Source organism: Scyliorhinus canicula, chromosome 8 (genome assembly GCF_902713615.1).
Source record: "Scyliorhinus canicula chromosome 8, sScyCan1.1, whole genome shotgun sequence".
NCBI lineage: Eukaryota > Metazoa > Chordata > Chondrichthyes > Carcharhiniformes > Scyliorhinidae > Scyliorhinus > Scyliorhinus canicula.
This window is the reverse complement of record NC_052153.1, coordinates 197,575,346-197,599,080: the sequence shown is the minus strand read 5'-3', so window position 1 is coordinate 197,599,080 and position 23,735 is coordinate 197,575,346. Positions and strand designations below refer to the sequence as shown.

Below are 23,735 nucleotides of genomic sequence, written 5' to 3'. Positions count from 1 at the left end.
AAGCCCGCCGGAAACTACAAAAGGTCGTGAATGTAGCCCAGCCCATCACACAAACCAGCCTCTCATCCATTGACTCTGTCTATAATTCCCACTGCCTCAGAAAGGCAGCCAGAATAATTAAGGACCCCACGCACCCCGGACATATTCTCTTCCACCTTCTTCCATCAGGAAAAAGATACCAAAGTTTGAGGTCACGTACCAACCGACTCAAGAACAGTTTCTTCCCTGCTGCCATCAGACTTTTGAATGGACCTACCTCGTATTACGTTGATCTTTTCTCTACACCTTACTATAACTGTAACATTATATTCTGCAGTCTCTCCTTCCTTCCCTATGTACCGTATGCATTGTTTATACAGCAGGCAAGAAACAATACTTTTCACTGTGTACTAATACATGCGACAATAATAAATCAAATCAAATCAGTCCCGAGTTTCGGCTGCAAGGTAGAGGACAGCAAGAATCTCAGAAATGGCACCTCGGGCATCATCCTGGAACTCCCTCACTGACAGCACAGTGGGTGTACCTACACCTCATGGACGGCAGAGGTTCAGGAAGGCAGCTCACCACCACCTTCTCAAGGGCAATTAGGGATGGGCAATAAATGCTGACCCAGTCTGCGATGCCCACATTTCAGAACAGCATAAAAAAGATTCCGCCCCCGCTACTCATTCTGGTTTTTCCACAAATTGTTTTCCTGCCTCCTTCTGATGGCATTCCCGTCCACCTGATGCTGGGGCATGATCAGGGAGCCAGGGTGGCTTTACTGCCCTTCCCCGGCCTCAATTCCACCTCAGGTGGTCTGGGACAATCCTCCCCATACAGTCATTCTGGTAGAGAAAGTCATCAATGGGCCCATCAAAATAATGGCCGCTCTGCATAGAGCAGCGCAGTCTGCCCCATTCCCATAACTCTCTGCCCAAAAGTTAATTTGTATCACGTGCCCGTCCATTTTCCTTTTGAAATCATGGATCATCTGCACTTCCACCACTCACATTGGCAGTGAGTTCCATAGCTTTCACATCTGGTTGGAGACAAAGTTCTTCCCCACAAACCCTCCAACCCACATTGCTTGTCGAAAATCTGAAATATGTGTTTTGAACCATCTGGTATTTTGGTTGAGAAAATAGTTTCAATGGCACCTTCCATAGTTTGTTTTGACAGAAGAGCCATTTATGAAGACTTGGCTGAATTTCAAAAGCTAAGGAAGCACTTAGTCCAGCAGGGGGTTGTTTACACAGTGGTTCAGGAGATTGAGAACATAGTTTTACTGACTATTGTGCAGTAACCAATCAATGATTCTCTGATTGAATCATAGGATCATAAAATTTACAGTGCAGAAGGAGGCCACTCGGCCCATCAAGTCCACATCAGCTCTTGGAAAGAGCACCCTACCCAAGCCCACACCTTCACCCTATCCCCATAACCCAGCAACCCCATCTAACCTAAGGACAATTTATCACGGCCAATCCGCCTAACCTGCACATCTTTGGACTGTGGGAGGAAACCGGAGCACCCGGAGGAAACCCACGCACACACGGGGAGGACGTGCAGACTCCGCACGGACAGTGACCCAGTGGGGAATCGAACCTGAGACCCTGGCGCTGTGAAGCAACAATGCTAACCGCTCTGCTACCTTGCTGCCCTATTGTGCTGCCCTGATTGGCGGGTAGGTGAGGTGACTTTGTGATAAAATAATAAGTGGTCTGGAGTTTTTGTCAACCATTCTGTATTTTTCAGGTCCCCAGTCTTTAACCCCATCGATTCCACCCTCTGTGATTGAGAGCCCGGAGATTGTGAAGATGCGAGAGCTCAAGGAGCGAATATACATGGAGTACATGGGAGCACTGGAGGATGAAGGTGATTGAGAGCTTACAAACATTCTCTGTGATTTAGAAAAACCAGCACGATCCCATTGAAATATAGCAGATTCTGAAGGGGTTAGACTGAGCTGACACCTTCCGTTGTCGGCCAATGTAAAGCATAGGTCACAGTCTCAGCAGACACAGACGGGCAGACATTACGAATTGAGCTGAGGAGTAATTTATTTGCTGAAAAGATTATGATCTTTAGAATTCTCAACCCCACAGGGTTGTGGATATTTACGTGTTGACTGCATTAAAAGCTAAAATCAATTGTTGTTTTTGTTTCTCAAGGGAGCCAAAACGATTTAGCAGGAAAGTCAAATTTAGGCAAAAGGTCAGTCACGATCGTATTGACTGGCGGAACAGGTTTGATGGACCGAATGGTGCACCACTCCTGTATTTAATATTCTCCCGTTTTCTAGACTGCCCACAGACAGAAAACAGTTCAACAAGAGACTCATACTGGCAGTGCTGCCCCATACTGGCAGTGTCTCCGTGCTGCCCCATACTGGCAGTGTCTCCGTGCTGCCCCATACTGGCAGTGCTGCCCCATACTGGCAGTGTCTCCGTGCTGCCCCATACTGGCAGTGCTGCCCCATACTGGCAGTGTCTCCGTGCTGCCCCATACTGGCAGTGTCTCCGTGCTGCCCCATACTGGCAGAGTCTCCGTGCTGCCCCATACTGGCAGTGCTGCCCCATACTGGCAGTGTCTCCGTGCTGCCCCATACTGGCAGTGTCTCTGTGCTGCCCCATACTGGCAGTGTCTCCGTGCTGCCCCATACTGGCAGTGTCTCTGTGCTGCCCCATACTGGCAGTGTCTCCGTGCTGCCCCATACTGGCAGTGCTGCCCCATACTGGCAGTGTCTCCGTGCTGCCCCATACTGGCAGTGTCTCCGTGCTGCCCCATACTGGCAGTGCTTCCCCATACTGGCAGTGTCTCCATGCTGCCCCATACTGGCAGTGTCTCCGTGCTGCCCCATACTGGCAATGTCTCCGTGCTGCCCCATACTGGCAGTGTCTCCGTGCTGCCCCATACTGGCAGTGTCTCTTTGCTGCCCCATACTGGCAGTGTCTCCGTGCTGCCCCATACTGGCAGTGTCTCCGTGCTGCCCCATACTGGCAGAGTCTCCGTGCTGCCCCATACTGGCAGTGCTGCCCCATACTGGCAGTGTCTCCGTGCTGCCCCATACTGGCAGTGTCTCTGTGCTGCCCCATACTGGCAGTGTCTCCGTGCTGCCCCATACTGGCAGTGTCTCCGTGCTGCCCCATACTGGCAGTGCTGCCCCATACTGGCAGTGTCTCCGTGCTGCCCCATACTGGCAGTGTTTCCATGCTGCCCCATACTGGCAGTGCTGCCCCATACTGGCAGTGTCTCCATGCTGCCCCATACTGGCAGTGCTACCCCATACTGGCAGTGTCTCCGTGCTGCCCCATACTGGCAGTGTCTCCGTGCTGCCCCATACTGGCAGTGTCTCCGTGCTGCCCCATACTGGCAGTGTCTCCGTGCTGCCCCATACTGGCAGAGTCTCCGTGCTGCCCCATACTGGCAGTGTCTCTGTGCTGCCCCATACTGGCAGTGTCTCTGTGCTGCCCCATACTGGCAGTGTCTCTGTGCTGCCCCATACTGGCAGTGTCTCTGTGCTGTCCCATACTGGCAGTGCTGCCCCATACTGGCAGTGTCTCCGTGCTGCCCCATACTGGCAGTGCTGCCCCATACTGGCAGTGTCTCCGTGCTGCCCCATACTGGCAGTGTCTCCGTGCTGCCCCATACTGGCAGTGTCTCCGTGCTGCCCCATACTGGCAGTGTCTCCGTGCTGCCCCATACCGGCTGTCTCTCCGTGCTGCCCCATACTGGCAGTGTCTCCGTGCTGCCCCATACTGGCAGTGTCTCCGTGTTGCCCCATACTGGCAGTGTCTCCGTGCTGCCCCATACTGGCAGTGCTGCCCCATACTGGCAGTGTCTCTGTGCTGCCCCATACTGGCAGTGTCTCCGTGCTGCCCCATACTGGCAGTGTCTCCGTGCTGCCCCATACTGGCAGTGTCTCCGTGCTGCCCCATACTGGCAGTGTCTCCGTGCTGCCCCATACTGGCAGTGTCTCCGTGCTGCCCCATACTGGCAGTGTCTCCGTGCTGCCCCATACTGGCAGTGCTGCCCCATACTGGCAGTGTCTCCGTGCTGCCCCATACTGGCAGTGCTGCCCCATACTGGCAGTGTCTCCGTGCTGCCCCACACTGGCAGTCTCTCCGTGCTGCCCCATACTGGCAGTGTCTCCGTGCTGCCCCATACTGGCAGTGTCTCCGTGCTGCCCCATACTGGCAGTGTCTCCGTGCTGCCCCACACTGGCAGTGTCTCCGTGCTGCCCCATACTGGCAGTGCTGCCCCATACTGGCAGTGTCTCCGTGCTGCCCCATACTGGCAGTGCTGCCCCATACTGGCAGTGCCTCCGTGCTGCCCCATATTGGCAGTGTCTCCGTGCTGCCCCATACTGGCAGTGTCTCTGTGCTGCCCCATACTGGCAGTGTCTCCGTACTGCCCCATACTGGCAGTGTCTCCGTACTGCCCCATACTGGCAGTGTCTCCGTGCTGCCCCACACTGGCAGTGTCTCCGTGCTGCCCCATACTGGCAGTGCTGCCCCATACTGGCAGTGCTGCCCCATACTGGCAGTGTCTCCGTGCTGCCCCATACTGGCAGTGTCTCCGTGCTGCCCCATACTGGCAGTGTCTCTGTGCTGCCCCATACTGGCAGTGCTGCCCCATACAGGAAGTGTCTCCGTGCTGCCCCATACTGGCAGTGTCTCTGTGCTGCCCCATACTGGCAGTGCTGCCCCATGCTGGCAGTGTCTCCGTGTTGCCCCATACTGGCAGTGTCTCCGTGCTGCCCCATACTGGCAGTGTCTCCGTGCTGCCCCATACTGGCAGTGTCTCTGTGCTGCCCCATACTGGCAGTGCTGCCCCATACTGGCAGTGTCTCCGTGCTGCCCCATACTGGCAGTGCTGCCCCATACTGGCAGTGTCTCCGTGCTGCCCCATACTGGCTGTGTCTCCGTGCTGCCCCATACTGGCTGTGTCTCCGTGCTGCCCCATACTGGCAGTGTCTCCGTGCTGCCCCATACTGCCAGTGTCTCCGTGCTGCCCCATACTGGCAGTGTCTCCGTGCTGCCCCATACTGGCAGTGTCTCCGTGCTGCCCCATACTGGCAGTGTCTCCGTGCTGCCCCATACTGGCAGTGCTGCCCCATACTGGCAGTGTCTCCGTGCTGCCCCATACTGGCAGTGTCTCTGTGCTGCCCTATACTGGCAGTGCTGCCCGATACTGGCAGTGTCTCCGTGCTGCCCCATACTGGCAGTGCTGCCCCATACTGGCAGTGTTTCCGTGCTGCCCCATACTGGCAGTGTGTCCGTGCTGCCCCATACTGGCAGTGTCTCCGTGCTGCCCCATACTGGCAGTGTCTCTGTGCTGTCCCATACTGGCAGTGCTGCCCCATACTGGCAGTGTCTCCGTGCTGCCCCATACTGGCAGTGTCTCCGTGCTGCCCCATACTGGCAGTGTCTCCGTGCTGCCCCATACTGGCAGTGTCTCCGTGCTGCCCCATACTGGCAGTGTCTCCGTGCTGCCCCATACTGGCAGTGTCTCCGTGCTGCCCCATACTGGCAGTGTCTCCGTGCTGCCCCATACTGGCAGTGTCTCCGTGCTGCCCCATACTGGCAGTGTCTCCGTGCTGCCCCATACTGGCAGTGTCTCTGTGCTGCCCCATACTGGCAGTGTCTCCGTGCTGCCCCATACTGGCAGTGTCTCTGTGCTGCCCTATACTGGCAGTGCTGCCCCATACTGGCAGTGTCTCCGTGCTGCCCCATACTGGCAGTGTCTCCGTGCTGCCCCATACTGGCAGTGCTGCCCCATACTGGCAGTGTCTCCGTGCTGCCCCATACTGGCAGTGTCTCCGTGCTGCCCCATACTGGCAGTGTCTCCGTGCTGCCCCATACTGGCAGTGTCTCCGTGCTGCCCCATACTGGCAGTGTCTCCGTGCTGCCCCATACTGGCAGTGTCTCTGTGCTGCCCCATACTGGCAGTGTCTCCGTGCTGCCCCATACTGGCAGTGTCTCCGTGCTGCCCCATACTGGCAGTGTCTCCGTGCTGCCTCATACTGGCAGTGCTGCCCGATACTGGCAGTGTCTCCATGCTGCCCCATACTGGCAGTGCTGCCCCATACTGGCAGTGTCTCCGTGCTGCCCCATACTGGAAGTGTCTCCGTGTTGCCCCATACTGGCAGTGTCTCTGTGCTGCCCTATACTGGTAGTGCTGCCCCATACTGGCAGTGTCTCTGTGCTGCCCCATACTGGCAGTGTCTCCGTGCTTCCCCATACTGGCAGTGCTACCCCATACTGGCAGTGTCTCCGTGCTGCCCCATACTGGCAGTGTCTCCGTGCTGCCCCATACTGGCAGTGTCTCCGTGCTGCCCCATACTGGCAGTGTTTCCATGCTGCCCCATACTGGCAGTGTCTCCGTGCTGCCCCATACTGGCAGTGTCTCCGTGCTGCCCCATACTGGCAGTGTCTCCGTGCTGCCCCATACTGGCAGTGTGTCCGTGCTGCCCCATACTGGCAGTGTCTCTGTGCTGCCCCATACTGGCAGTGCTGCCCCATACTGGCAGTGTCTCCGTGCTGCCCCATACTGGCAGTGTCTCCGTGCTGCCCCATACTGACAGTGCTGCCCCATACTGGCAGTGTCTCCGTGCTGCCCCATACTGGCAGTGTCTCCGTGCTGCCCCATACTGGCAGTGTCTCCGTGCTGCCCCATACTGGCAGTGTCTCCGTGCTGCCCCATACTGGCAGTGTCTCCGTGCTGCCCCATACTGGCAGTGTCTCTGTGCTGCCCCATACTGGCAGTGTCTCCGTGCTGCCCCATACTGGCAGTGCTGACCCATACTGGCAGTATCTCCGTGCTGCCCCATACTGGCAGTGCTGCCCCATACTGGCAGTGTCTCCGTGCTGCCCCATACTGGCAGTGTCTCTGTGCTGCCCCATACTGGCAGTGCTACCCCATACTGGCAGTGTCTCCGTGCTGCCCCATACTGGCAGTGCCACCCCATGCCAGACACCCCACCCCATCCCACTCCTGACATTCACCTTTTCTCTGGCGGCGGAATGTGGTGACTAGGGGCTTTTCACAGTAACTTCATTGAAGCCTACTTGTGACAATAAGCACGGTTCACCGTGCTTGCCCCCATTCAGCAATGAGGTTAGCACTGTTGTATCTGACAGATGGTGAGACAATATCTTGATTGTATTTGCAGCGCACGGTGTGAAGATGCGACTGGAACGGATCAGACTGAAGGTGATGTCTGTGGTCCAGGAACTGAAATCCAAGGCATACAATGTCTTCACAGAGATGGAGGATTGGCTCGGGTCCAGGTTCCTCCGGGAAATGGAAAGGTAATGAAACTGGACTTTATTGTGTTGTGGTACGTGCAGACTCTGAAAAGCTGCCAATCCTCCCTTCCCAACTCTCCTGCTGTCCCATCCCTATCCTGCTCTCCCTACTCTATCCTCGGAAACTCCCTCCTCTAACCTACATCCCCCACCTCCGCCAAGCTATGCTTCTGCTCTCTGCCCCTCCCCACCTCTCCTCCCCTATTCTTCCTACCCTCCTAATCTTCATTCCTCCCCTCTCAAACCCTTCCCTCCACCTTGCGTCTAACTTCCTGCCCTCCACTCCCCTGCCCTCTGCTCGTCTTTCTAGCCCCTTCCCTTCATCCCCCGCCAGTGCTCTCCTCCCTCTCTCTCCCCAGGCAATTTGGGAATTTACAGCACACTGAATATCTCACACTTTCTGTAAGAATCTACAAACTTAAATCAGTGTCGAGGATTGCACTGCGATAAGTCACGTTGCTCCGCCAATAATTGTGGACTGGTTCATTGTTCAGTCTCTCCATGTCACATTGTCAGCAGAATGCAGCGTGGAGCTGCGGAAGCAGCGGCAGTTTAACAAAGCCGATCTGTGTGGAACGTGTTAGCAGCAATGCTGCAGCGGGCCTTTTTCATCTTATTTGTGGTTTGCTTTAACGTGCAGGGAACAAACAGCAAAGACAGAGATCTGAAACATCAGCAAGATTTACACCACTCACACACACACACACACACACACACTCACACTCAGTCCGGGCAGGAGCGGAGCTCAGTCTCAGTCGGGGCAGGAGCGGAGCTCAGTCTCAGTCCCGGCAGGAACGGAGCTCAGTCTCAGTCCCGGCAGGAGCGGAGCTCAGTCTCAGTCTGGGCAGGAGCGGAGCTCAGTCTCATTCCCAGCAGGAGCGGAGCTCAGTCTCAGTCCCGGCAGGAGCGGAGCTCAGTCTCAGTCCCAACAGGAGCGGAGCTCAGTCTCAGTCCCGGCAGGAGCGGAGCTCAGTCTCAGTCCCGGCAGGAGCGGAGCTCAGTCTCAGTCCCGGCAGGAGCGGAGCTCAGTCCGAGTCCCGGCAGGAGCGGAGCTCAGTCTCAGTCCCGGCAGGAGCGGAGCTCAGTCTCAGTCCGGGCAGGAGCGGAGCTCAGTCTCAGTCCCGGCAGGAGCGGAGCTCAGTCTCAGCCCCGGCAGGAGCGGAGCTCAGTCTCAGTCCGGACAGGAGCGGAGCTCAGTCTCAGTCCCGGCAGGAGCTCAGTCTCAGTCGGGGCAGGAGCGGAGCTCAGTCTCAGTCCGGGCAGGAGTGGAGCTCAGTCTCAGTCCGGGCAGGAGTGGAGCTCAGTCTCAGCCCCGGCAGGAGTGGAGCTCAGTCTCAGTCCGGGCAGGAACGGAGCTCAGTCTCAGTCCCGGCAGGAGCTCAGTCTCAGTCGGGGCAGGAGTGGAGCTCAGTCTCAGCCCCGGCAGGAGTGGAGCTCAGTCTCAGTCCCGGCAGGAGCGGAGCTCAGTCTCAGTCTGGCCAGGAGCGGAGCTCAGTCTCAGTCCCGGCAGGAGCGGAGCTCAGTCTCAGTCCCGGCAGGAGCGGAGCTCAGTCTCAGTCGGGGCAGGAGTGGAGCTCAGTCTCAGTCCCGGCAGGAGCTCAGTCTCAGTCGGGGCAGGAGCGGAGCTCAGTCTCAGTCGGGGCAGGAGCGGAGCTCAGTCTCATTCCCAGCAGGAGCGGAGCTCAGTCTCAGTCCCGGCAGGAGCGGAGCTCAGTCTCAGTCCCGGCAGGAGCGGAGCTCAGTCTCAGCCCCGGCAGGAGCGGAGCTCAGTCTCAGTCCGGACAGGAGCGGAGCTCAGTCTCAGTCCGGGCAGGAGTGGAGCTTAGTCTCAGTCCCGGCAGGAGCGGAGCTCAGTCACAGTCCCGGCAGGAGCGGAGCTCAGTCTCAGTCCCGGCAGGAGCGGAGCTCAGTCTGAGTCCCGGCAGGAGCGGAGCTCAGTCTCTGTCCCGGCAGGAGCGGAGCTCAGTCTCAGTCCCGGCAGGAGCGGAGCTCAGTCCCGGCAGGAGCGGGGCTCAGTCTCAGTCCCGGCAGGAGCGGAGCTCAGTCTCAGTCCCGGCAGGAGCGGAGCTCAGTCTCTGTCCCGGCAGGAGCGGAGCTCAGTCTCAATCCGGGCAGGAGCGGAGCTCAGTCTCAGTCTGGGCAGGAGCGGAGCTCAGTCTCAGTCGGGGCAGGAGCGGGGCTCAGTCTCAGTCCCGGCAGGAGCGGAGCTCAGTCTCTGTCCCGGCAGGAGCGGAGCTCAGTCTCAGTCGGGGCAGGAGCGGAGCTCAGTCTCAGTCCGGGCAGGAGTGGAGTTCAGTCTCAGTCCCGGCAGGAGCGGAGCTCAGTCTCAGTCCCGGCAGGAGCGAAGCTCAGTCTCAGTCCCGGCAGGAGCGGAGCTCAGTCTCAATCCGGGCAGGAGCGGAGCTCAGTCTCAGTCTGGGCAGGAGCGGAGCTCAGTCTCAATCCGGGCAGGAGCGGAGCTCAGTCTCAATCCGGGCAGGAGCGGAGCTCAGTCTCAGTCTGGGCAGGAGCGGAGCTCAGTCTCAGTCCCGGCAGGAGCGGAGCTCAGTCTCAGTCCCGGCAGGAGCAGAGCTCAGTCTGGGCAGGAGCGGAGCTCAGTCTCAGTCCCGGCAGGAGCGGAGCTCAGTCTCAGCCCCGGCAGGAGCGGAGCTCAGTCTCAGTCCCGGCAGGAGCGGAGCTCAGTCTCAGTCCCGGCAGGAGCGGAGCTCAGTCTCAGTCCCGGCAGGAGCGGAGCTCAGTCTCAGTCCCGGCAGGAGCTGAGTCTCAGTCCGGGCAGGAGCGCAGCTCAGTCTCAGTCCCGGCAGGAGCGGAGCTCAGTCTCAGTCTCAGTCCCGGCAGGAGCGGAGCTCAGTCTCAGTCCCGGCAGGAGCGGAGCTCAGTCTCAGTCCCGGCAGGAGCGGAGCTCAGTCTCAGTCGGGGCAGGAGCGGAGCTCAGTCTCAGTCCCGGCAGGAGCGGAGCTCAGTCTCAGTCCCGGCAGGAGCGGAGCTCAGTCTCAGTCCCGGCAGGAGCGGAGCTCAGTCTGGGCAGGAGCGGAGCTCAGTCTCAGTCCCGGCAGGAGTGGAGCTCAGTCTCAGTCCCGGCAGGAGCGGGGCTCAGTCTCAGTCCCGGCAGGAGTGGAGCTCAGTCTCAGTCCCGGCAGGAGCGGAGCTCAGTCTCAGCCCCGGCAGGAGCGGAGCTCAGTCTCAGTCCCGGCAGGAGCGGAGCTCAGTCTCAGTCCCGGCAGGAGCGGAGCTCAGTCTCAGTCCCGGCAGGAGCGGAGCTCAGTCTCAGTCCCGGCAGGAGCGGAGCTCAGTCTCAGTCCCGGCAGGAGCGGAGCTCAGTCTCAGTCCCGGCAGGAGCGGAGCTCAGTCTCAGTCCCGGCAGGAGCGGAGCTCAGTCTCAGTCACAGTCCGGGCAGGAGCGGAGCTCAGTCTCAGTCCCGGCAGGAGCTCAGTCTCAGTCCCGGCAGGAGCGGAGCTCAGTCTCAGTCCCGGCAGGAGCGGAGCTCAGTCTCAGTCTGGGCAGGAGCGGAGCTCAGTCCCGGCAGGAGCGGAGCTCAGTCTCAGTCCCGGCAGGAGCGGAGCTCAGTCTCAGTCCCGGCAGGAGCAGAGCTCAGTCTCAGTCCGGGATGGAGCGGAGCTCAGTCTCAGTCCCGGCAGGAGCGGAGCTCAGTCTCAGTCGGGGCAGGAGCGGAGCTCAGTCTCAGCCCCGGCAGGAGCGGAGCTCAGTCTCAGTCCCGGCAGGAGCGGAGCTCAGTCTCAGTCCCGGCAGGAGCGGAGCTCAGTCTCAGTCCCGGCAGGAGCGGAGCTCAGTCTCAGTCCCGGCAGGAGCGGAGCTCAGTCTCAGCCCCGGCAGGAGCGGAGCTCAGTCTCAGTCCCGGCAGGAGCAGAGCTCAGTCTCAGTCCCGGCAGGAGCGGAGCTCAGTCTCAGTCCCGGCAGGAGCGGAGCTCAGTCTCAGTCGGGGCAGGAGCGGAGCTCAGTCTCAGTCCCGGCAGGAGCGGAGCTCAGTCTCAGTCCCGGCAGGAGCGGAGCTCAGTCTCAGTCCGGGCAGGAGCGGAGCTCAGTCTCAGTCTCAGTCCCGGCAGGAGCAGAGCTCAGTCTCAGTCCCGGCAGGAGCGGAGCTCAGTCTCAGTCCCGGCAGGAGCGGAGCTCAGTCTCAGTCCGGGCAGGAGCGGAGCTCAGTCTCAGTCTCAGTCCCGGCAGGAGCGGAGCTCAGTCTCAGTCCCGGCAGGAGCGGAGCTCAGTCTCAGTCCCGGCAGGAGCGGAGCTCAGTCTCAGTCCCGGCAGGAGCGGAGCTCAGTCTCAGTTCGGGTAGGAGCGGAGCTCAGTCTCAGTCACAGTCCAGGCAGGAGCTCAGTCTCAGTCCGGGCAGGAGCGGAGCTCAGTCTCAGTCCCGGCAGGAGCGGAGCTCAGTCTCAGTCCCGGCAGGAGCGGAGCTCAGTCTCAGTCTCAGTCCCGGCAGGAGCGGAGCTCAGTCTCAGTCCCGGCAGGCGCGGAGCTCAGTCTCAGTCCCGGCAGGAGCGGAGCTCAGTCTCAGTCCCGGCAGGAGCGGAGCTCAGTCTCAGTCCTGGCAGGAGCGGAGCTCAGTCTCAGTCCCGGCAGGAGCGGAGCTCAGTCTCAGTCCCGGCAGGAGCGGAGCTCAGTCTCAGTCCCGGCAGGAGCGGAGCTCAGTCTCAGTCCCGGCAGGAGCGGAGCTCAGTCTCAGTCCCGGCAGGAGCGGAGCTCAGTCTCAGTTCGGGTAGGAGCGGAGCTCAGTCTCAGTCACAGTCCGGGCAGGAGCTCAGTCTCAGTCCGGGCAGGAGCGGAGCTCAGTCTCAGTCCCGGCAGGAGCGGAGCTCAGTCTGGGCAGGAGTGGAGCTCAGTCTCAGTCCCGGCAGGAGCGGAGCTCAGTCTCAGTCGGGGCAGGAGCGGAGCTCAGTCTCAGTCCCGGCAGGAGCGGAGCTCAGTCTCAGTCCCGGCAGGAGCGGAGCTCAGTCTCAGTCCCGGCAGGAGCGGAGCTCAGTCTCAGTCCCGGCAGGAGCGGAGCTCAGTCTCAGTCCGGGCAGGAGCGGAGCTCAGTCTCAGTCTCAGTCCCGGCAGGAGCGGAGCTCAGTCTCAGTCCCGGCAGGAGCGGAGCTCAGTCTCAGTCCCGGCAGGAGCGGAGCTCAGTCTCAGTCACAGTCCGGGCAGGAGCTCAGTCTCAGTCCCGGCAGGAGCGGAGCTCAGTCTCAGTCCCGGCAGGAGCGGAGCTCAGTCTCAGTCGGGGCAGGAGCGGAGCTCAGTCTCAGTCCCGGCAGGAGCGGAGCTCAGTCTCAGTCCCGGCAGGAGCGGAGCTCAGTCTCAGTCCCGGCAGGAGCTCAGTCTCAGTCCCGGCAGGAGCGGAGCTCAGTCTCAGTCCCGGCAGGAGCGGAGCTCAGTCTCAGTTCGGGTAGGAGCGGAGCTCAGTCTCAGTCACAGTCCGGGCAGGAGCTCAGTCTCAGTCCGGGCAGGAGCGGAGCTCAGTCTCAGTCCCGGCAGGAGCGGAGCTCAGTCTCAGTCAGGGCAGGAGCGGAGCTCAGTCTCAGTCCGGGCAGGAGCGGAGCTCAGTCTCAGTCCCGGCAGGAGCGGAGCTCAGTCTCAGTCCCGGCAGGAGCGGAGCTCAGTCTCAGTCCCGGCAGGAGCGGAGCTCAGTCTCAGTCCCGGCAGGAGCGGAGCTCAGTCTCAGTCCCGGGCAGGAGCGGAGCTCAGTCTCAGTCCGGGCAGGAGCGGAGCTCAGTCTCAGTCCGGGGCAGGAGCGGAGCTCGTCTCAGTCGGGGCCAGGAGCGGAGCTCAGTCTCAGTCCCGGCAGGAGCGGAGCTCAGTCTCAGTCGGGGCAGGAGCAGAGCTCAGTTTGTAAGACATGACCTTCCCTGCACAAAACCATGCTGCCTATCACTGATAAGTCTATTTTCTTCCAAATGTGAATAGACCCTATCCCTCAGTATCTTCTCCAACAGTTTGCCTACCACTGATGTCAAGCTCACAGGTCTATAATTCCCTGGATTTTCCCTGCTACCCTTCTTAAACAAAGGGACAACATTAGCAATTCTCCAGTCCTGCGGGACCTCACCCGTTCTCAAGGATGCTGCAAAGATATCTGTTAAGGCCCCAGCTATTTCGACCCTCGCTTCCCTCTGTAACCTGGGATAGATCCCATCCGGTCCTTGGGACTTGTCCACATTAATGCCTTTTTGAATACCCAAAACTTCCCCCTTCCGTATGACAACTTGACCGAGAGTATTTAAACATCCATCCCTAACCTCAACATCCGTCATGTCCCTCTCCTTTGTGAATACCGATGCAAAGTACTCATTAAGAAGCTCACTCATTTCCTCTGACTCCACGCATAAAGTCCCTCTTTTGTCTTTGAGTGGGCCAATCCTTTCTCTAGTTACCCTCTTGCTCCTTATATACGAATAAAAGGCTTTGGGATGTTCCTTAACCCTGTTAGCCAAAGATATTTCATGACCCCTTTTAGCCCTCTTTATTGCGCGTTTGAGATTCGTCCTACTTTCCTGATATTCCTCCAAAGCTTCATCAGTTTTGAGTTGCCTCGATCCTATGTATGCTTCCTTTTTCATCTTAGCTAGTCTCACAATTCCACCCGTCATCCATGGTTCCCTAATCTTGCCATTTCTATCCCTCATTTTCACAGGAACATGTCTGTCCTGCACTCTCATCAACCTTTCCTTAAAAGACTCCCACATTTCAAATTTGGATGTACCCTTAAACAGCTGCTTTCAATCCACATTCCCTAGCTCCTGCCGAATTGTGTTATACTCTGCCTTACCCCAATTTAGTACTGTTCCTTTCGGACCCCTCTTGTCCTTAGACTTAGAACAGTACAGCACAGAACATGCCCTTCGGCCCTCAATGTTGTGCCGAGCCATGATCACCCTACTCAAACCCACGTATCCACCCTATACCCATAACCCAACAACCCCCCCCTTAACCTTACTTTTATTAGGACACTACGGGCAATTTAGCATGGCCAATCCACCTAACCCGCACATCTTTGGACTGTGGGAGGAAACCGGAGCACCCGGAGGAAACCCACGCACACAGGGGGAGGACGTGCAGACTCCACACAGACAGTGACCCAGCCGGGAATCAAACCTGGGACCCTGGAGCTGTGAAGCATTTATGCTAACCACCATGCTACCCTGCTGCCCCTTGTCCATGAGTATTCTAAAACTTACGGAATTGTGATCGCTATTCCCAAAGTAATCACTGACTGAAACTTCAACCACCTGGCCGGGATCATTCCCCAATACCAGGTCCAGTATGGCCCCTTCCCGAGTTGGACTATTTACATACTGCTCTAAAAAACTCTCCTGGATGCTCCTTACAAATTCTGCTCCATCTACACCTCCAACACTACATGAGTCCCATTTAATGAAATGAAAATGAAAATCGCTTATTGTCACGAGTAGGCTTCAATGAAGTTACTGTGAAAAGCCCCGAGTCGTCACATTCCGGCGTCTGTCCGGGGAGGCTGGTACGGGAATCGAACCGTGCTACTGGCCTGCTTGGTCTGCTTTGAAAGCCAGCGATTTAGCTGAGTGAGCTAAACCAGCCCCCCAATGTTGGGGAAGTTAAAATCTCCCATCACGACCACCCTATTGCTCCTACATTTTTCTATAATCTGTCTGTATATTTGTACCTCTACTTCACGCTCGCTTTTGGGAGGCCTGTAGTAAAGTCCCAACAATGTTACTGACCCTTCCTATTTCTTAGCTCTACCCATATTGCCTCAGTGCTCGAAACCTCCATCGTGCCCTCCTTAATCACAGCTGTGATATCATCTCTGACCAGTAATGCAACTCCTCCACCCCTTTTACCTCCCTCTCTATCCCTCCTGAAGCATCTATACCCTGGGATCGACTACACGATGAGATCAATAAGTTCCATCCCACCATCAGACTCACCATGGACTATTCTCCAAATTCAGTTGCATTCTTGGACACACTCATCTCCATCAAGGACGGTCAACTCAGCACCTCGCTTTACCGCAAGCCCACAGATAACCCCACGATGCTCCACTTCTCCAGCTTTCATCCGAAACAAGTTAAAAAAGCCATCCCCTATGGACAAGCCCTCCGTATACACAGGATCTGCTCAGACGAGGAGGAGCGTAACAGACACCTACAGATGCTGAAAGATGCCCTCGTACGAACGGGATATGGCGCTCGACTCATCGATCGACAGTTCCAACGCGCCACAGCAAAAAACCGCACCGACCTTCTCAGAAGACAAACACGGGACACAACCGACAGAGTACCCTTCGTCGTCCAGTACTTTCCTGGGGCGGAGAAACTACGACATCTTCTTCGCAGCCTTCAACACATCATCAATGAAGATGAACATCTTGCCAAGGCCATCCCCACACCCCCACTACTTGCCTTCAAACAACCGCGCAACCTCAAACAAACCATTGTTTGCAGCAAATTACCCAGCCTTCAGAACAACGACCACGACACCACACAACCCTGCCAGGGCAATCTCTGCAAGACATGCCAGATCATCGACTTGGGTACCACCATTACACGTGGTAACACCACCCACCAGGTACTCGGCACATACTCGTGCGACTCGACCAATGTTGTCTACCTCTTACGCTGCAGGAAAGGATGTCCCGAAGCGTGGTACATTGGCGAGACCATGCAGACACTGCAACAACGAATGAACGGACATCGTGCGACAATCACCAGGCAGGAATGTTCCCTTCCAGTCGGGGAACACTTCAGCAGTCAAGGGCATTCAGCCTCTGATCTTCGGGTAAGCGTTCTCCAAGGCGGTCTTCAGGACACGCGACAACGCAGAATCGCCGAGCAGACACTTATAGCTAAGTTCCGCACACATGAATACGGCCTCAACCAGGACCTGGGATTCATGTCGCATTACATTCACCCCCCCCCCCCAACCATCTGGCCTGGGCTTGCGAAATCCTACCAACTGTCCTGGCTAGAGACAATTCACACCTCTTTAACCTGTGATTATCCCTCTCCCTGGTTCTGTAATGAATTGATTACCCGCTAATGCTCGCATTCCAAGCATTGTCTGGCATCTCTGACTTTGTCTATATAAATGTTTCTGGAACATATCTCTCCATTCACTTGAGGAAGGAGCAGTGCTCCGAAAGCTTGTGTTTGAAACAAACCTGTTGGACTTTAACCTGGTGTTGTAAGACTTCTTACTGTCCCTTTCTAACAGATAGACCGTTTGGATACTGTTGGGGACATGACTATATCGGGTAAAGCAATGGCAGGGGAGGTGGTGGCATAGTGGTATTGTCGCTGGACTAGTAATCCAGAGACCCAGGACAATGATCTAGGGACCCGGGTTCCAATCCCACCACGGCAGGAATTGAAACACAATAAAATATCTGGAATTTAAACTGTAATGATGATCATGAAACCATTGCCGATTGTTGGAAAAACTCATCCGGTTCACGAATGTCCTTTCGGGAAGGAAATCTGCCGTCCTTATGTGAAATTTGCCTACATGTGACTCCAGACCCACAGCAATGCGGGTGACTCTGAAATGGCCGAGCGAGAACCTCCGTATTCAACCTCTACAAAAACACAAAGCAGGAATGAAACCGGACAGACCACCCGGCATCGGCCCAGGCACCGGAAACGACAACGGTAAACCCAGCCCTGCCCCCCAGCCCTGCCGACCCTGCCCCCCAGCCCTGCCCCTCAGCCCTGCCGACCCTGCCCCCCAGCCCTGCCGACCCTGCCCCCCAGCCCTGCCGACCCTGCCCCCCAGCCCTGCCCCCCAGCCCTGCCCCCCAGCCCTGCCGACCCTGCCTCCCAGCCCTGCCCCCCAGCCCTGCCCCCCAGCCCTGCCCCCCAGCCCTGCCGACCCTGCCCCCCAGCCCTGTCCCCCAGCCCTGCCCCCCAGCCCTGCCCCCCAGCCCTGCCGACCCTGCCTCCCAGCCCTGCCCCCCAGCCCTGCCCCCCAGCCCTGCCTCCCAGCCCTGCCCCCCAGCCCTGCCCCCCAGCCCTGCCCCCCAGCCCTGCCCCCCAGCCCTGCCGACCCTGCCCCCCAGCCCTGCCCCCCAGCCCTGCCCCCCAGCCCTGCCCCCCAGCCCTGCCGACCCTGCCCCCCAGCCCTGCCCCCCAGCCCTGCCCCCGGCCTGCCCCCCAGCCCTGCCCCCCAGCCCTGCCGACCCTGCCCCCCAGCCCTGCCCCCCAGCCCTGCCCCCAGCCCTGCCCCCAGCCCTGCCCCCAGCCCTGCCCCCAGCCCTGCCCCCAGCCCTGCCCCCAGCCCTGCCGACCCTGCCCCCCAGCCCTGCCCCCCAGCCCTGCCCCCCAGCCCTGCCGACCCTGCCCCCAGCCCTGCCGACCCTGCCCCCCAGCCCTGCCCCCCAGCCCTCCCAGCCCTGCCCCCAGCCCTGCCGACCCTGCCCCCCAGCCCTGCCCCCCAGCCCTGCCCCCAGCCCTGCCGACCCTGCCTCCAGCCCTGCCCCCCAGCCCTGCCCCCAGCCCTGCTGACCCTGCCCCCCAGCCCTGCCCCCCAGCCCTGCCCCCCAGCCCTGCCCCCCAGCCCTGCCGTACCCTGCTCCCAGCCCTCCCAGCCCTGCCCCCCGCCCTGCCGCCCCTGCCCCCCAGCCCTGCCCCCCAGCCCTGCCCCCCAGCCCTGCCGACCCTGCCTCCCAGCCCTGCCCCCCAGCCCTGCCCCCCAGCCCTGCTGACCCTGCCCCCCAGCCCTGCCCCCCAGCCCTGCCGACCCTGCCCCCCAGCCCTGCCCCCCAGCCCTGCCCCCCAGCCCTGCCGACCCTGCCCCCCCCTGCCCTGCCGACCCTGCCCCCAGCCCTGCCCCCCAGGCAGCCTGCCGACCCTGCTCCCCGCCCTGCCCCCCAGCCCTGCCGACCCTGCCCCCCAGCCCTGCCCCCCGCCCTGCCGACCCTGCCCCCCAGCCCTGCCCCCCAGCCCTGCCCCCCAGCCCTGCCCCCCAGCCCTGCCGACCCTGCCTCCCAGCCCTCCCAGCCCTGCCCCCCAGCCCTGCCGACCCTGCCCCCCAGCCCTGCCCCCCAGCCCTGCCCCCCAGCCCTGCCCCCCAGCCCTGCCGACCCTGCAAAGCCCTCCTTACTAACATCTGGGGGCTTGTGCCAAAGTTTGGAGAGCTTCTCACAGACTAGTCAAGCAACAGCCTGACATAGTCACACTCCCAGAATCATACCTTATAGTCAATGTCCCAGACACACTGTCACCATTCCTGGGTATGGCCTGTCTGACCGGCAGGACAGACCCAGCAGAGCTGGCCGGGGGCACAGTGGGATACAGTCGGGAGCGAGTTACCCTGGGAATCCCCAACATCGACTCTGGACCCCATGAAGTCTCAGGGATTCAGGTTAAACATGGGCAAGGAAACCTCCTGCTGGTTACCACGTATCGGCCACCATCAGCTTATTAATCAGTTACTCCTCCATGCTGAACGCAGGGGGTGAGATTCTCCGGTCTCCCATGCTGAAATCGCGTTTGCCAATTAGCCGGAGAATCCACGCTGGTGGCGAAACCAGGGGTGGTGCTGCTTTTGCAATACCTCCTTCAAAATGGTGTAAATACAGAGTATGACGCATGCCGTCGAGACGGCTTCAGGCTGTCACTGGAGACCCTCCCCACTGATGTTCTGCCCACAATGTGCCGAGTTCCTGACGGCGTGGGGCGCATGTGGTCTTTCTTTTCGGGAACTCATTGTGCCGGCTGCGGTTCCGCCACAGTCCAGGGGGCTGGTCCAGGGGATAGCCATCCGGGGGCTGGTCCGGGGGATAGCCATCCGGGGGCTGGTCCGAGGGAATAGGCATCCGGGGGCTGGTCCGGGGGATAGGCATCCGGGGGCTGGTCCGGGGGATAGGCATCCGGGGGGATAGGCATCCAGGGGCTAGTCCGGGGGATAGGCATCCGGGGGCTGGTCCGGGGGATAGGCATCCGGGGGCTGGTCCGGGGGATAGGCATCCGGGGGCTGGTCCGGGGGAATAGCCATCCGGGGGCTGGTCCGGGGGATAGGCATCCGGGGGGATAGGCATCCGGGGGCTGGTCCGGGGAATAGCCATCCGGGGGCTGGTCCGAGGGAATAGCCATCCGGGGGCTGGTCCGGGGAATAGCCATCCGGGGGCTGGTCCGAGGGAATAGCCATCCGGGGGCTGGTCCGAGGGAATAGCCATCCAGGGGCTGGTCCGGGGGATAGGCATCCAGGGGCTGGTCCGGGGGATAGGCATCCGGGGGCTGGTCCGGGGGATAGGCATCCGGGGGCTGGTCCGGGGGATAGGCATCCGGGGGCTGGTCCGGGGGATAGGCATCCGGGGGCTGGTCCGGGGGAATAGCCATCCGGGGGCTGGTCCGGGGGAATAGCCATCCGGGGGCTAGTCCGGGGGAATAGCCATCCGGGGGCTGGTCCGGGGGCTAGTCCGGGGGAATAACCATCCGGGGGCTAGTCCGGGAGAATAGCCATCCGGGGGCTAGTCCGGGGGATAGCCATCCGGGGGCTAGTCCGGGGGATAGCCATCCGGGGGCTAGTCCGGGGGATAGGCATCCGGGGGCTGGTCCGGGGAATAGCCATCCGGGGGCTGGTCCGGGGGATAGGCATCCGGGGGCTGGTCCGGGGAATAGCAATCCGGGGGCTGGTCCGGGGGATAGGCATCCGGGGGCTGGTCCGGGGTAATAGCCATCCGGGGGCTGGTCCGGGGGCTGGTCCGGGGGCTGGTCCGGGGAATAGCCATCCGGGGGCTGGTCCGGGGAATAGCCATCCGGGGGCTGGTCCGGGGAATAGCCATCCGGGGGCTGGTCCGGGGGATAGGCATCCGGGGGCTGATCCGGGGAGTAGCCATCCGGGGGCTGGTCCAGGGGAATAGCCATCCGGGGGCTGGTCCGGGGGCTGGTCCGGGGACTGGTCCGGGGACTGGTCCGGGGGATAGGCATCCAGGGGCTGGTCCGGGGGCTGGTCCGGGGGATAGGCATCCGGGGGCTGGTCCGGGGAATAGCCATCCGGGGGCTGGTCCGGGGGCTGGTCCGGGGGCTGGTCCGGGGGCTGGTCCGGGGGATAGGCATCCAGGGGCTGGTCCGGGGGCTGGTCCGGGGGATAGGCATCCGGGGGCTGGTCCGGGGGGCTGGTCCGGGGAATAGCCATCCGGGGGCTTGTCCGGTGGTTGTCCGGCGGTGGAAAGCTTTGCCAAAGGGGGGGCACTATTTGGTAGGCCGGATCTGCGAGCGGCCGGCGTCATGTAGCACGGCGTGGCCACCATGCGCGGCCACGGACCCGGCAATCCTCCGGCCATGTCAGCAGTTAGAGCCGGCTGCCCTACGCTGCCTGCCGGCTAACCCCCAGCCAATCGGAGGATCGGTGGCCGCTTCGTCTCTCAGAATCGCAGCATTCAACACCACCTCTTTCTTTCTTTTGATCTTTATTGTCACAAGTAGGCTTACATTAACACTGCAATGAAGTTACTGTGAAAAGCCCCTAGTCGCCACACTCCAGCGCCTGTTCGGGTACAGAGGGAGAATTCAGAATGTCCAATTCACCTAACAGCACGTCTTTCAGGAATTGTGTTAGGAAACCGGAGCACCCGGAGGAAACCCACGCAGACACGGGTAGAACGTGAAGACTCTGCACTGACAGTGACCCAAGGGGATGCTAGTGCTGTAAAGCAACAGTGCTAACCACTGTGCTACCGTGCCGCCTGGTGTGTTAGGCAGGTTGGTTCAACGTTGACTGCAACTGGATGCAGGGAAGCTAGAAACAAACGTCTGACACCGGAGACAATCCAACACGGTTTTATTTAACTATGAACGGCTGTACATGTTCAGCTGTGGGTTGACACTCTACTAATCCAACTGACGACCTCTTACTGGCTCGACCAGACTTACCAGCTACCACATGGTGATAGTGCTCACTAGCTTGTGCACTCTGACTGTCTCAGTATCTGGGTCCCGAGAGAGCGGGAGTCTTGTGGGCTTTATAGTGGTGGTGTCCTGTCTGGTGATTGGTTGTTCTGTGTTATGTGTTCATTGGTCATCCTGTGTGTCAATCACTGCCTGTCTGCATCTCATTATATACGAGTGGATATTATGACACCGCCCCTCAGAGTATCTGCTATCTCCTTCCTGACTACATTCAGTCGCCTCAGAAACAATCTATCTGGCCCTGGTAACTGATCAACTTTCAAGGATTTCAATCCTTCGAGTGCTTCCTCCAATATCTCACAGTATTCTTCCTGGACGATTATATCTGCAACATCCATTTCCTTTGTAATTACAGAAACAAAATATTAATTTAATGTTGCCTGGTATGGAGGGCATTAGCTATGAGGAGAGGCTGAATAAACTCGGTTTGTTCTCACTGGAATGTCGGTGGTTAAAGGGCGACCTGATAGAGGTCTACAAAATTATGAGGGGCATAGACAGAGTGGATACTCAGAGGCTTTTCCCCAGGGTGGAGGGGTCAATTACTAGGGGGCATAGGTTTAAGGTGTGAGGAGCAAGGTTTAGAGTAGATGTCCGAGGTAAGTTTTTCTGCACAGAGGGTAGTGGGTGCCTGGAACTCGCTGCCGGAGGAGGTGGTGGAAGCAGGGACGATAGTGACGTTTAAGGGGCATCTTGACAAATACATGAATAGGCTGGGAATAGAGGGATACGGACCCAGGAAGAGTAGAAGATTTTAGTTTAGATGGGCAGCTGAACACATCCATACCCTGGAACTTCCAACAACTATTCCTGTCCCTGTTCTAACCATGTCTCCGTAATGGCCACAACATCGTAGTCCCAAGTACCAATCCACGCTCCAAGTTCACCAACCTTATTCCGGATGCTCCTTGCATTGAAGTAGACACACTTCAACCCACCTGTCTGCCAGTACACTCCTGCGACCTTGATACTCTCCTCAGTACCTCACTACTCTCAACACTGGCTTCTGGACTACAGCTAGTTTTCCCAGCCCCCTGACAAATTAGTTTAACCCCCCCCCCGAGGGGCCGCAGCAAATTTCCCTCTCAGGATATTGGTGCCCCTCTGGTTCAGGTGTAAACTGTCCTGTTTGTACAGGTCCCACCTTCCCCAGAATGTGCTCCAATTATCCATGTAACTGAAACCCTCCCTCCTACACCATCCCTGCAGCCATGTGTTTATCTGCACTCTCTCCCTGTTCCTCACCTCGCTAGCACGTGGCACCGGCAACAAACCAGAGATGACAACATGGTTTGTCCTGGCTCTCAGCTTCCACCCTAGCTCCCTAAATTCCTGTTTAAATCCCCGTCCCTTCTCTTACCTATGTCGTTGGTACCGATGTGTACCACAACTTGTGACTGTTCCCCCTCCCCCTTAAGGATTTTGAAATCACAGTCCGAGACGTCATGGACCCTGGCACCCGGGAGGCACAGAACCATCTATCTGTCCCTCTAACCCTCGAGGCCCCAATAACTATTGCTCTCGTCTCCCTCCTTCCCTTCTGAGCCACAGGGACAGACCCAGTGCTGGAGATCCGTTCACCGTGGCTTACCCCTGGTAGGTTGTCCCCCTCAACAGTATCCAAAACGGTTTACTTGTTACTGAGGGAAACGACCACAGAGGATCCCTGTACTGACTGTTTCCTCCCAGCCCCTCTCACCGTCACCCATCTAGCTTGATTCTTCGGAGTAACTACATCCCTGAAGCTACTATCTATGACCACCTCTGCCTCCCGAATGATCCGGAGTTCATCCAGCTCCAGCTCCAGCTCCCTAACGCGGTTTCTGAGGAGCTGGAGATGGGTGCACTTCCCACAGGTGAAATCAGCAGGGACACTGACGGCGCCCCTCACCTCAAACATTCTGCAGGAGGAACATTGTACTGCCTTCCCTGCCATCCCCTCTAGATAAAACAAGAAAAAGAAAGAAAGAGCTTACCTGTTATTCACTCTACCCCTTAGGTTAGAGGAGGTGGAAGGGTGGGGGACACTACAAATGAAGTGTCTCGGGTTGAGGAACCGCCCAACTTAAATACAGGAAAAAATAAATGTTGTGGGAGAGGCATTTTCAGAACCACAAAATGTATCATGGTGTTCAACCAACCTCTTCCTTTAATGTATTGTTGCTTTTGAAGCACACGACTTGTTCCCCAGGTGTGGTATTACAATTATGGACACGTGGTTTTTAAAACAAAACAATGTTTATTCCATGAACTCAACTTAACCTTTTTAAATAAACATTGGATCACTTAACACCCCTTACTTCAAAGATAACCCCAAAAATAATACAACACTACCCAATCCTGCAAACTGTTCCTTTACAGATCCAAAGACTTCACCTTCACAAAAACGTAACACCAGGTTGCAGTTAGTATATATTTTCTGTTGGATGGGAAAGATATATCAGCCTTCAGCCCCAGCACATTTTCATGCAGCACACAGCCAACACAGGCACTTCTCAAAATGCTTTCTCAGAACTGGATTTCTCCTTTCAAGCAGCTCTCAGCAAAACACACAGA

At 58.6% G+C, this 23,735-nt stretch overlaps 1 protein-coding gene across 1 annotated transcript in view; it reads left to right on the top strand.

Annotated features, from left to right (window-relative positions):
* spef2 (sperm flagellar 2) overlaps window positions 1-23,735 on the top strand; it is a 293,647-nt gene that overhangs the window by 234,097 nt on the left and 35,815 nt on the right. Inside the window, 2 exon segments of the mRNA XM_038803926.1 lie at window positions 1,741-1,860; window positions 7,160-7,298. Of these exon segments, the coding sequence (XP_038659854.1) occupies window positions 1,741-1,860; window positions 7,160-7,298 (259 nt within the window).